At 53.2% G+C, this 13,341-nt stretch overlaps 1 protein-coding gene across 11 annotated transcripts in view; it reads right to left on the reverse strand.

The window, feature by feature from the left end:
• Positions 1 to 13,341, reverse strand: part of Sardh (sarcosine dehydrogenase) — a 64,981-nt gene that overhangs the window by 33,500 nt on the left and 18,140 nt on the right. For 4 of the 11 annotated variants that reach the window (XR_015680346.1, XM_087646445.1, XM_087646438.1 and 1 more), the window contains 6 exons: positions 12,104 to 12,190; positions 11,777 to 11,867; positions 9,665 to 9,806; positions 7,401 to 7,484; positions 5,208 to 5,321; positions 880 to 1,765 (listed from right to left, as the gene is read on the reverse strand). Coding sequence is in view for 7 of the 11 variants with exons in the window: in XM_087646445.1 (XP_087502571.1) it covers positions 1,724 to 1,765; positions 5,208 to 5,321; positions 7,401 to 7,484; positions 9,665 to 9,806; positions 11,777 to 11,867; positions 12,104 to 12,190 (560 nt within the window). In the remaining 4 variants the exon portion in view is untranslated. 11 annotated transcript variants of the gene reach the window in all.

Genomic DNA, 13,341 nt, shown 5'->3' on the forward strand with positions numbered 1-13,341 from the left:
AAAACAAGATGGATGGTTCCCGCGGGGTGACGCCCAAGACTGCCTCTGACCTGACTTCCCTCTGACTCATATGCATGCATGTACATATGCACACACACGCGCACACGAAAACAAGCATGTGTGCACATGCATGTGCATGCATGCTCACACATGCACACACAAAGAAAGGACAGGGAGTGCGGCCCATAGCATCAGAGGCAAGGAGGAATGAAACAGCTACAACCCAAGCAAAGCCAAGGCTCCCAGCCTGCACCAAACTGGAGGAGACAGGCAGGACCCCACTCATAACCTTGGAGCAAGGACACTCAGCTAGCACCCCGATTCTGACCTCTGCCCTGCAGGACCACGAGTTAATCCATTTCTTATTTGAAAGCGCCCATCTTGTGGGACTTGTGACAAGAGCTATGGAAAAGGAGCGAAGATGAGGACAGGTGGGTGGACAGCGGGGTGGGCGGGTGACAAAAAAAGTTGATTATCCCAAATATTTCATAGGATACACCACAACAAAAATTGTTCATTATTTACTCAAGACTTGATTTTTAACTAAGCATTATGGATTTTTTGATTCTGGCAACCACGCAGGAAAAGCGAAATGATAGTGGGGGGGAGTGACTGGGCTCAAGTGCCAGCAGGTGCCACCCACCGAGTACTGCGGCCCGGCATTCCTTCTGTGAACCAAAGAGGAAGGTGTCCAGGAAGGGGAAAGAAGAAAGGGTGGAAGAGGGGAGACCCTGGGTTGGGGTGGGCGACAGGGCAGAGAGGGCCAGGCCGCAGAATGGTTAGACCCGGGGAAGAACAATAGGCCACCTGTCTGCCCCTCATCCCTGTGCCCATGGAATTCCATCTGACTCTGAAGCAGGAGAGCACTGGGCCCAGTACCTGGGGGTCGGTTGACATCTGCTGAGAAGAGCCAGTCTGCAGCCTTCCTGGCGTCTGCCCCCAGAAGGTAGAACTTCCCGAAGTAAGACATGTTGAACACGGCGGCAGCCGTTCTGCAGGCCAGACATTCCTTCTGGATCTAAAAGGCCCCATGGAGGAGGGGCTTTGTGGGGCCGTCAGGATGGGCCTCCTGACACACTTACCCAGAGCCTCCCCACCGCCTCCCTCCCAGCCTCTCAGTCATCCCAGCTCAGGGGTCACCCGGAACAGAAAGCACACAGAGGACATTGGGCACAAGTCATAAGTAGGCTCTAGCTCTCGAAAGAATTGCCCTAAAAACCAGGTATGGTGGCACAGAGCTAAGGAGGTGGAGGCAGGAGGACCAGAAGTCCAAACTAGGGATGCAGCCTTCCTCTTCAAGAAACCAGAGAAAGCTAAATACACAGCAAGCCAAAGGAAAGACGACCAACGTACAAAACCCACTGCAGGTCTGTGCGTTAACATGGGGCAATCTAGAGAAAACCAAAAAAAAAAATTGTTCGTTCTCCACAGCCCCCAAAGCGATAAAAAATACCAAGACATAAGCTTGACAACAGAAATGCAAAGTTCTTATTATAAAAGGTAAAAATGTGTGTGCGTGTGCGCGTGTATGTGTGGAGACCAGGGGTTGATAGCTGGCGTTTTCCTCAGTTGCTCTCCGAGTTACTTTTTGAGACAGGCTCCCTCACTGACCCTGAAGCTCGACGATTGGCTAGACTGGCTTGGTCAGCGTCCTCCAGTCTCTGCCTCTCCAGGACCTGACTCTTTATGTCCAGCCCAGGGATCTGAACTCAGTTCCTCATGTTTACACACCAAGCCCATTATGACTGGACCATCTCCTCGGGACCTAGGAAGGATGTTTTTGAAAAAGAAATTATAATGACCAAAAGCCAATGGAAAGACACCATAAGTGTGTGGCAAGAAGGCCACACTCTCGGGTTGATCTGCAGACCTGACTCAGTCCCTATCACAGCCTCAGCTGGATCCTTTGCAGAAGGTTAGCTCATGCTAAAATTCACTCGGAGTCTCAAGGGGCCAGACTGCTAAACAACCTAAAAAAAGAGGACCAAGTTGATGTGGTCACACTGCCTGATTCCAACACTTGCTGGGGCCGGGGGAGGGGGAGCTACAGTAGACAAAACAGTGTTGGGCTGAACTAGGGATGGAGGTGTGGCTTAATGGGTAGCGCCCAGTCTGGCAATCACTGTGATGAAGTTGATGGAGACTGGGCTTTCAACAAGAAGCCCAGGGAATTCCATGGGGATACAGAGCCCTCTTAGCAAATGGATACCCGCAAGCAAAACAGTGACATTTGAACTCGTCACTGTGCCCCCACAAGAATCCAGACAGAAATGAGAAACCCTTAGATTTACAGGTTGTTTTTCTTTTCTTTTCTTTTTTTTTTTTCGGAGCTGGGGACCGAACCCAGGGCCCTGCGCTTGCTAGGCAAGCGCTCTACCACTGAGCTAAATCCCCAACCCGAGAAACCCTTAGAAGAAAATCCAGAAGTATGTGCACGTGTGGCCCCAGCCAACTCTTAGACATGATGTTGAAGGCATACACAGCACAAGGCTAAGAGATGAATTGGGCGCCATCAAAACGTTATACATTTGCACAAAGAATCTGTTTGTGTTGCAGATGGTTCCAGAATGACAGCAAAACGGGGGTGGGAGAAACATAGGAACTCTGCATCAATCAAACCAGGGACCCACATCCAGGATGTGTATTTACTTTAGGCTCTGTATGTGTGTATGGTGCATGTTCATGTGTATGGGCTGTACATACGGTTGCATGGGCCAGAGGACATTGCAGGTCTTAAGCTGTCAATCTCCACATTTTCCTCTTGAGACAGGGTCCCTCACTGACCCTGTGTTGAGGATGGAGTAGGGGGATGGATGGGGTAACTCCTAGTGACTGTGGGGCTTCCTTGTGGAGAGACGAAGCTGCCCCAAGGACTTGCTGGGGACAGTGAACGGAAAGTTTTCAACTGATGCACCGGGTGCGGTGGAAATTATCTCTCAATAAAGCTGCTGACCACGAAAAAGAGTGCACACCTCGCTGCTTCCTCCTAGCCACTGCCCAGCTGTGCCAATCTCACTCTCATTCCTGAGGGCACAGATGATGGTGGTGCTGTGGGCCACTGCCTTGGCTGGACAGCCAGTGTGTGTCTGGAAGCTGGACTCGACTCACCAACGAGTGAGATGGCTGCTACCAACTCTTGGTATCCCCAGGGCTCTGGACTTCAGAGCAGTCCAGTGAAAAGCCTCAGAAATGTTCCTAGCATGGCCACAAAGGGCCCTCGTCACAAGGGTGACAGTGAAGGTCTCCGGAACCACACCCATGGCTGAGCCAGGCAGAGAAACCAGCCTTTTAGACCTTGCAGTAGGCTTCTGAGCAAACACCATGCCTTGGCACAGCATGCTGCCTCCTGAGGCCTCAGCTCTTCTGCCTCTCCCCAGACATCATTAAGGATGGCTCCCTGTCCAGCGGGCTTTGAGGTGCCTTTTCTGGCACTGTTAGAGCTGCCGACCCAAACCCAAACAGCTCCCCCGGCTGACACTCTGTCTGCCTGGCTGGGAAGCTGCCAACGTGGAGAACAAGTGTGCGTTTCATGCAGGGACTGTCTCTGGTGTGCTTTGCGGAGGCTGGAAGGAGCTGCAAAGCCAAATTGGCATCTCCCCCAAGCTTCCACACCCTCCAGGGCCGGGAGTCCCACAGGCTGTAGAAGCTGCAGGTGCTGAGGTGCCAGACGCAGCCATGCACCCCCTTGAGGGGGTTGTGGGGACCGGGCACCAAGCTGGCTCGGTAACTGCTTTGCTTTACGGAGCTGCTGACTTCTGCAAACTCCTCAGAGAGCTCTGACCTGCCTCAATAACTATTTGCTTCCCACACGAGCTTAGGGGAAAGCGGTGGGAACAAACGGGCCCTTGCTTCCAGCACTGGCCACGATGTGCCATTGAGTCTGGAGAGACACAGTGACAGTGACATTGACCGTGAGGGGCCCGAGTGATGCCGTCCCTGCCTGTGAAGCCCTACCCTGGATACCGTGATGCCCTCCTGATGTTTTGCCCACAGTCTAGGGCCCAGGCTGAGGGCTTGGCTCTGCACCGACCTAAGGTGCACATCACATGCACGGGATCCCAGGAGCTTCCGCCTAGTGACATACCCAGACAACTGGAGTCCTCGGAGGAGCTAGGGAGGCATGGCAGGGACACTACCAATGCTCATTCTGTGTGAGCGGCCTGTGGGATACAGGCTGCTGCGGGGATGTTTAGCCCCTAGGACTCAGCACCTCAGTATTCAAAGGTAGAGAACCAAGGACTTTGGAGAAGAACGGCAAACTGCCCGGCCAGCTTCACCTGCTCACTTTTCCAATCAATGAACAGATTCCAATAGTGCAGTCATCCCAACCTGGTCTCTTCTGCTTTGTCCTTCCAGTGGCCTTGGGCACAGGGCCAGCAAGCCCTCCTTGTTTTAGACCTTCTCCACTACAAGGAGGTTGGAGGCTTCTGCAGGCCCCAAGAAGAGGAAGTTGCATCCCTCCTGGATCACAGGGGTGTAGTCCTGGCCCAGAGCAGCTGACCGAGATTTGTCTGTGTTTGTTTGGGTTGGGTTTTTGCTGTTGTTGCTGCTGTTCCTGGGGTGGTGGTTGTGTTTTATTTTGTTTTTGCCCACTTGATACAAGCTAGAGTTATCTGGGAAGAGGAACCTTGGTTGATAAAATTATCTCCATTCAGATTGCTTATAAACAAATTTGTAGGACACTTTCTTGAATGGTTGATGCAGGGAAACCTCGCTCACAGAGGGCTGCACCACCCATGGTAGGTGGTCCTAAACTGTCTAAGAAAGCAGACTAAGACAGACACGAGGAGTGAACCGGTGAGTCTGGTCCCTCCGTGGTCTCTGCTACAGTCCCTGCCTCTGGGCTCCTGCCCTTCATGATGGACGATAAGCTGAAAGCTGAAATAACCCCTTCCCTCAGGTTGCTTTTGGTCATTGTGCTTTATCACAGCAACAGGAACCTTAAGACATCCACCCAAGCCAGCGGCCTCAGTCCTGCCTGTTGCTACCCTCCAAGGGCAAAACCCTCAGACCTGACCGCTGGCAAAACTACGGTGCAGAGGAGAGAGGGAAGGAATAGGATTACATGGTTCCCACAAAACTGTGTTAACTGGAAAGGGGTGAACTCGAAGCAAGCAGAAGCCCAGGACCCCGCAGGCAGCTCAGCAAAGGCCTCTGCAGGAGGAACAGAAGGCGTCTGTGGGCTCCACCCAGCTGGGGCTGCTTACCACGCAGTGGTGGGGTGGGAAGTCGAAGGTATATTCATCGCCCAGCAGCCTGCTGTAGGCGTAGTCCTTGTGTGCCTGGTGTCCGTAGGCCCCATAGTAGTCGTAGTCTAGGACCTGTCGCAGAAAATGAGGTCATCTTTTACTCTGCCTTCCTCCTCCTTCCCTGTCGTAGCCTGAAAGTAAACACACACACACACACACACACACACACACACACACACACACACACACACACAGGCTCACATTCGAGGACTTGGTCCTCATCTGGCGATGCTGTTTGGGGGCTGCGGGATGTTTTGGAGGTAGAGGATGGGAGGTCCAGACTTTATGGCTCAGTCCCACTTCCTTTCTGCTCCCCCCTTCCTGTCTGAAGACACAGTGTGACCAGCTGCCTCAGTTCCCACCACCATGCCTTCCTGCTATGACACCCTGTCCTGCTGATAGAGAGGCCCCCTCCCTTAAGCTGTTTCCCATGGCACAGCAGTAAGAATAGTACCTCACGCACTCCCTCCCTTCTCTCTCTCTCCTCCCTCCACAGCAGGCTTGGGCCCACTGCTCAGTGGATGCTCACTATGTTCTGCAGATACAAGGGTGAACGTGACACAGGCCTGGTCCTGTCCTCCATAAATCTCCCCCAGAAGTTGGTTAGATTTGTACGGCTCACGTAACTCGTGGATGATTGTTCGTATAACAGCTTAATCCCTGCCTTACTGGTTCTGACTGGAGGATAGAGAAAAGACTAGATACCGAGTGAGCTGGAGAGGGACTTGGGCAACTGTGAGGGCTTCCACCTGATGCCAGGACATCAGGTGCAGGGTGAAAGTGTGGGTAGGAACCACCACAGAGATGAAAATTCATGACACCCCCAACCCCCACTGACAGTGCCCACAACTCCCAAGGAGGGCCACCCATTCTGCAGACAGAGAAGCCGAATCCCAGGTGGTTAAGCTCGCCCCAAGGTGCAGACCAAGCTAAGGAGCCAAGGCATGAAGCTAGGCAGGTCTGATTGGTGTCTGGTCCTAGGAGATTCTGGGAAAGCTACAGTGTCTGGTTCCTCTCCCCTGTTCCACCCTCTCCTGAGTTCAGTCACATTGGTCAGATGCCGTCCCTGTAACTCTGTGACTTCAGTGACTTCCTCCCCACTTAGGGTAAACAAAGGAGCTGTGGATCCCCCTGCCCCCAGCTACAACACTAACCACAGGCTTCACTCACTTCTTGGAATAAGAGTTGAGCTCCAGGAGTGGGAGGATCTGCCTTAGTCAACCTGTTATGCCCAGTGCCCCTGCAGCCGTGACATCTTCAAGGCCCTTCCAAGTACCTCTCCTTTCCCAGCCAGACGTACTTCCCCTGGACTCTGGGGCCCTAGAAGGAATGTCCCATCTGCTTTAGCCCTACAAGGTTTTCCAGACTGGCTCCTGGGTAGGGTATAAAGTCTTCTCATCTGGGGACCAAGGAGCCTGATGAGAAGCAATTCTACTTGCCTGAGACCTCCAGAGCAGAGGTGCTGAACCCACCCTGCCCACTCTGCCTCCAGGACCAATGAAAGACAAGACCCTGTTACTGAGTATGCCCTGCACTGAGTCATGGATCTGGGTAACCGAGGATTTGGAAGAAGGTTGCACTGGAATGGGATGGGACACTGCATCAGCAGGAAGGGGCAAACTTTCACACACCTAGGTGTGGGCCTCAAAGCTCCTGTGGTCTGCTCCCAGGGGCTGTTCCTAGGGAGCTCTGGGGAGGCCCCTACAGCATCCCAGAGGCCAGCATGTGGGATGGTTCAGTGGATAAACTGACACACCGAGGCACAATTCCTCCCACTAACAGCTACTAACAGTTGGTGTTGCCAAATATACATTCTTGAGCAATGTGTGAAAAGGGCCTGCATTCCTCCTAGAACCAGGGGGATCCTCCAGCCTATCCACACTGTGGGTCTGTGCTGGCATCCAGTGCTTGCCCACGTGGGCACAGAAAACCTGACCACTGTAAGCAGGCCAGCCTTTAAAGGAGCCTCACCACTGAGGTGCAGATCACTCTCCCAGCTTCCTGGGTGCAGACTACTGACCTGTCGCCACAGCCCGAGGCACGCTGGAGCAGCCTGACTTGGGTGGCTGGGAGGATGCTGAGATGAGGAAGGGTATGGGAGGCCCAGGGCCTCCCAGTTACATAAACTGGTGGCCAGGTGTCTTTGCTCACCTGAGCTGTTTCTTGGGGGTTGAACCATCCTGGCCGTTCCCAGCCCTGTCGTTCTTGAAACACACAGCCTTGTCCAAGCAGCTCCTGGATGGAGATGAAGAGCGCCCATCACACACGGCCTGACAATGCACAGGATGCAGAGCCAGGGCACCCACCACTCATACCCAAGAGTGCTCAAAGAACAAGGTCCCAGCATGTCACTGCTCCTCCCCAGAGCTCCCACAGCGCTCTCACCTCACAAGAATCCATAATCTAGAGAATGACCTGCCATGAGCTTAACTGTGGCCCCCAGCAGCAAACAAGCTGAAGCCCAAACCACTGTGTCATAGTCTGGAGACTGAGCTTACAGGGAGAGCATTGGGGTCAAATAAGGTTATAGAGTGGGTCCTAGTCACAGAGGACTGGTCCCCTTCAAAGACAAGGACCTGCTGAGAGGACCTCTGCTCTAAAAGGACGTAGTAAGACAGTGGTTATCCGCAGCCAACAGGGCCTTAGTCAGGCACCATGTCAGTGACAACTTGATCTTGAATCTTCCAGAAAACAGAGATGGCATCCCAAGAATGTGATGTGAGGTCTCTCTCCACACTCCCAGCCTGGCTGCTCTCTGACACGTGCATGTGCATACTTACTGTGCCCTCTATCATCCAGACCCCACCTCCCACACTGCTACAACCGTGTGTGTGTGGGGGGGGGGGGGGTATGTGTGTGTGGTATGTGTGTGTGGTGTGTGGTATGGTGTGTGTGTGTGTGTGGTGTGTGTATGTGGTGGTGGTGTGTGTGGTGTGTGTGTGTGTGTATGGTGTGTGTGTGTGTGGTGTATGTGTGTGTGTGTGGTGTGTGTATGTGGTGGTGTGTGTGGTGTGTGTATGTGGTGGTGTGTGTGGTGTGTGTATGGTGTGTGTGTGTGTGGTGTATGTGTGTGTGTGTGGTATGTGTATGTGGTGGTGTGTGTGGTGTGTGTGTGGTGTGTGTATGGTGTGTGTGTGTGGTATATGTGTGTGTGTGGTGTGTGTGCGTATGTGGTGTGTGCTGTGTGTGTGTTTGTTTGTGGTGTGTGTGTGGTGTGGTATGTGTGTGTATGTTGTATGTGTAGTGTGTGTGGTGTGTGTGTGTTTGTGTGTGGTGTGTGTGGTGTGTGGTGTGTGTGTGTGTGTATCTGTGGTGTGTGTGTGTTGTATGTGTAGTGTGTGTGGTGTGTGTGGGTGTCTGTGGTGTATATGTGGTATGTGTGTGGTATGTGTGTGTGTGTCTGTGGTGTGTGTGTCTGTAGTGTATGTGGTGTGTGTGTCTGTGGTGTGTGTGGTGTGGGTGTGTCTGTGGTGTGTATGTGGTATGTGTGTGGTGTGTGTGTGTGTGTGTGGTGTGTGTGTGTGTGTCTGTGGTGTGTGTGTGTTGTGTGTGTAGTGTGTGTGGTGTGGGTGGGTGTCTGTGGTGTATATGTGGTATGTGTGTGGTATGTGTGTGTGTGTCTGTGGTGTGTGTGTCTGTGATGTGTGTGGTGTGGGTGTGTCTGTGATGTGTGTGGTGTGGGTGTGTCTGTGGTGTGTATGTGGTATGTGGTGTGTGTGTGTGTGTGTGTGGTGTGTGTGTGGTGTGTGTGTAGTGTGTGTGGTGTGGGTGGGTGTCTGTGGTGTATATGTGGTATGTGTGTGGTATGTGTGTGTGTGTCTGTGGTGTGTGTGTCTGTAGTGTATGTGGTGTATGTGTCTGTGGTGTGTGTGGTGTGGGTGTGTCTGTGGTGTGTATGTGGTATGTGTGTGGTGTGTGTGTGTGTGTGGTATGTGTGTGGTGTGTGTGTGTGTGGTATGTGTGTGTGTGGTGTGTGGTGTGTGTGTGTGTGTGTCTGTGGTGTGTGTGTGGTATGTGTATATGTTGTGTGTGTGGTGTGCGGTGTGTGTGTGTGTGTGTATGTGTATGTGTGTGTGTGTGTAGGGAAGAGGACAATCATGGAAGTCCTCATGTGCCATCCACCTTGTTTTATGGGTTTCTCATTGAACCTGAAGCCCACTGACTAGGCTGGGATCCTCCTGTCTCTAGAGCCTTCCCAGTGCTGAGCTATAGCCTGAGCTATCTCCCCCGCCCCGAGTCTGCTTTCAGGACATCTGTCTCTCCACTTGGCCGGAAGCTCCTGTGGAAGCTAGTCTCTTCCACCCAAAGCCTGGCACAGCGTCCCACCCAGAGCTCAGGGGACACAGCCCACAAGTGTCCATTACCCCAACACCCCACGGCCCTCCAGCTCCTCGGCTCGCTCATGCCTGATATACCTCGTGCAGAGGGTCCCTCCTCATGTTGCGGCCCGCCAGGGGCTCATCGTGAGGAAAGACAACCGAGTAGTTCTTGGCATAGGACTCGTGGCTGCGCTCTCGGATCCAGCGTGGGTGGTCCGTGAGCGAGTGGTGGAAACGCCTGCCACGAGAAGGGGATGGGTCAGCGCTTGTGGACAACCTGTCAAGGATCCGACCTGCAGCAAATCTGGGCTAGCCTCTTCACTCAGTCACAAACCGCCTCTCTCAAAGTAACCCAGCTAAGGATGTCAGGAGACCAGCCCACAGTAATGGACATGTGTGGGCTCAAGATGTCCCAATACTGAGCTTTTGTCCTTTGCCATGTAATGTAATGCTAAATACTACCCCTGATTTAGCTTAAACCTTTCTACAACCGCAGGGAATACGGGTGGTCCCATCTTCCCATCTTACAAATGCAGAAATTGTGACTGAGAGGAGAAGGACTAGCCCAGGGCCACACAGCTGGGGGTGTGGTCTCACAACAGGACCCATCTGCTCTGCTATATGAGAGGCATCTGCTGTGGTCTGGGTGTCCCCTGGTGCTGAGCAAGTCCTGGGACCGTCCCTTGCAGCTGGGGTCTAGACATACCTAGGACCCAAGGCTGGCTGCACTACACAAACATGTCCCTTACTGAGGGTCCCTTGCAGAGGGTGTGGGAGCATATTATGTCCTTGACCTAATTATAAACAGGTGGTCCATAAGGGAAAAAAACGGGCCCAGAAGAGAGACAGACTTTGGTTCACACTGCCTCCCCCTGCCCCCGCTCTCTCTGTGTGTCTGTCTCTCTCTGTGTCTCTGTCAGTCTGTCTCTCTTACATACACACACACACACACACACACACACACACACACACACACACACACACATACACAAGCTTGTAGTCTATAGTGGGTCCCCAGGTGTGCCACCCAGGTACAGGTGACCCCAGCTGATCTGGTCCCTGCGGCTGGCAGGGTGGCACTGAGGATGGCTCTGTGGCTCTAATCACACAGCTGGAGGGGGTGAGGTCATCCCACTCTATTTTGCAGTGGGAGGAGTGCGAGCTGACCCTTCCCTAAGGTCCCTAAAGCTGTATCATTTCTAGAACATTCGGCGTCTATGGGAGGGAAGCTTAATGGTAAGTACACAGTCTCTGAGGAGATACAGAGCAGACCTCACAGCACCAGAAGCCGGGTAGGGGTGGCATTCTGGGGTTTTCAGAGCCAGCCATCTGTCTCTGTAGTGGCAGACATCACCTCCCTCATGGGTGCAATGTTCCCATCCAGCCAAGAAGAGACAAGCTGGCAGGGCTGTAGGACATCCTGAGCTGAGCCAGCAGTCCCTTCCCCCAACTCTGTCCCTATAACAGGTCAACAGGCAGCTGGGTCCCTTCAGGGGACTATTGGCCAAGAGCACATACTCACTGCAAACACAACAGGCCAACTCCTCCAGTCCCTAGTAGGGCCATACTGCACAGGTCAATGTAACTATTCCAGGAATGGGACATGGACCTGGGTCACACAGAACAGGATGTCTCCTGCTTCTTGCCTCAGAGCCCTCGCAGCAGGCCATGGGGCCCTAGGATGCCTTCAGGCTCCTCCCATCAGCATCTGGCCCAAGCTACATGGTTCAGTGCCCAGAACTTCCCCACAGACCCAAGGCACTCTCTGTACCCATTCCAGCCTGTCCATGCTGACTGCCCTGCACCACAGGGCAGAGGCTGCCCGGTGTTGAGTCTGACTCATGTCAGGCCTTGGATTGAAGGAAGAACCACCAGTCTCAGCTCAGCTCCTGGTCCTACACACTAACAGTGATCCTAGCTGGGCCCACTCCCTAGCCTCTGTCTCCCCATCTGTGGCTCAGAATGTTGGGATCCTATTGATGGGAATAGTGGGTCAGGTAGGATCTAGGCTAAGAGATCCTGGACACCACAAAGGCTGTAGCCTGCCCAACCCTGGTGTTCCTCCAAGACGTCTACCAACCACTGCCTTCTCCCCTTCCACCCTTGATGCATCCACTTCCAAGAGGTCATCTGGATATCAAGGAAGGTTCCTTCGAAAACCGGCTTCATCCCTTTGTCTTGCTCTCCCCACCCAGCCACCACACTTGCCTGATGTCATAGCTGTACATGTCCTTCTCTGGGCGCCCATGCACAATCCAATGGGCCAGCTCCTGTCCACAGCCACCACCCAACATCATGCCTGGTGAGATGAAAATTCAGGGCTGCAATCTGCTTCCCATGCCCCCCTCATCCAACTTTAAGCCCCTTTCTCCATGGTGGCCCCACATAAGCTCTGCGCTCATGCCTGGGTGTTGAGGGGCGGCATGCCTTCCAGCAGGGCTGCACTCTGCACCCAGCCTCCCTCCATCTCTGTACCACCAGGGGGTGCCTCCTGGGCTCAGGGACATGGAGCCTCCCCCTCATATGCCCCCTCACCTGCACTGTTGAAGCCACAGCCAAGGAAGAAGCCTCGGAGCTCAGGAGCCTCCCCCATCAGGGGCTTATGGTCGGGTGTGAAGGATTCTGAAAAGAAGGGGAGGCCTCAGATTCCTCCAGGCCTCAGACACTTGGGAGTAGTCTGTCCTAGGACAATAGGGACTGGGAGGCAACCCTTGGACACCTCCTGCGTTGAAACCTCCCATCCTTATAACCCAAGGTAATAATACGGTTACCCCAAGGGAGCCTACCAGATTACTCCTGTCCTTGATCCTCTAAGCACTTGACCTATGACCTAACCAGCTCTACGCCATGGGCCAAGATTCATCTCAGGAACACTGTCACCATTCCACCAACAAGTGGCATTCCTCTGATCCAGCATAGTGCTACAAGTCTCCTCAATGAACCACACCATCTTCCTGCATCGTTCTTTGCCCGCTGAACATTAAGGTGAGGGCCAGACCTTGCTAAAGGCCATGTACCCAGGCTTAGCACGGAGGCTAGCCAAGTGCTCCATTTGTGCTCCTGAATGAATGAATGAATGAATGAATGAATGAGTGAATGAATGATTAGATTTTCTTTGCTATCAGGGTGCCTCAGAGATCAGAGGAAATTGCAACCATAGTCATAAATCCATCTCTGTTTAACTCCTCAAGAAAGCCGCCCTGCCTCTCTGTGCCTTAGTTTCTTCTGTTGGTCAACCAGGATCCCAGTACCGACTCTACAGGGATGGGTGAACCTACAAACATTTGCGCCCCTCCTACCATGTGCTTAGCCCTGGGAGGAAGCTCTAAGCAACACAACCCCCCGCCCCCAACCAGAGCTGATGGAACAGCAAGACAGACAGAAACCAAACAGTCAAATAAGCCAAAATTAAGTTGTCACGTACAAGTGCCCTGAGGTAAGTCAGATGCTCCCCACAGTCCTGCATGCTACGAACTATTACTGCCCAGTGCTTTACCACAGAAGAGAATGCTGCCTGGCTGGGGTCAGCAGCCTCCAGTCACTCAGCAAAGGTGCACAGATCCAATCCCGTGTACTTAGCATCTACAGGTAGGGAACTGACACACCCATCCTGCTCCCCAAAGGGTGCTTAGGGGCTGAGCTGCTGAGGGGCAGTGTCTAAGCTTAGGAACAGCCAGACATGGGGCAAGAAGAGGGAAGCTTTCACACAGTAGGAAGCTGTGGGACCAAAGGACCAAGCTCTCGTTCCTGTGGAGAAAGACTCCACAGGAAGG

The sequence above is a fragment of the Rattus norvegicus genome, chromosome 3 (genome assembly GCF_021556685.1).
Source record: "Rattus norvegicus strain SHRSP/BbbUtx chromosome 3, alternate assembly SHRSP_T2T, whole genome shotgun sequence".
Lineage (NCBI taxonomy): Eukaryota > Metazoa > Chordata > Mammalia > Rodentia > Muridae > Rattus > Rattus norvegicus.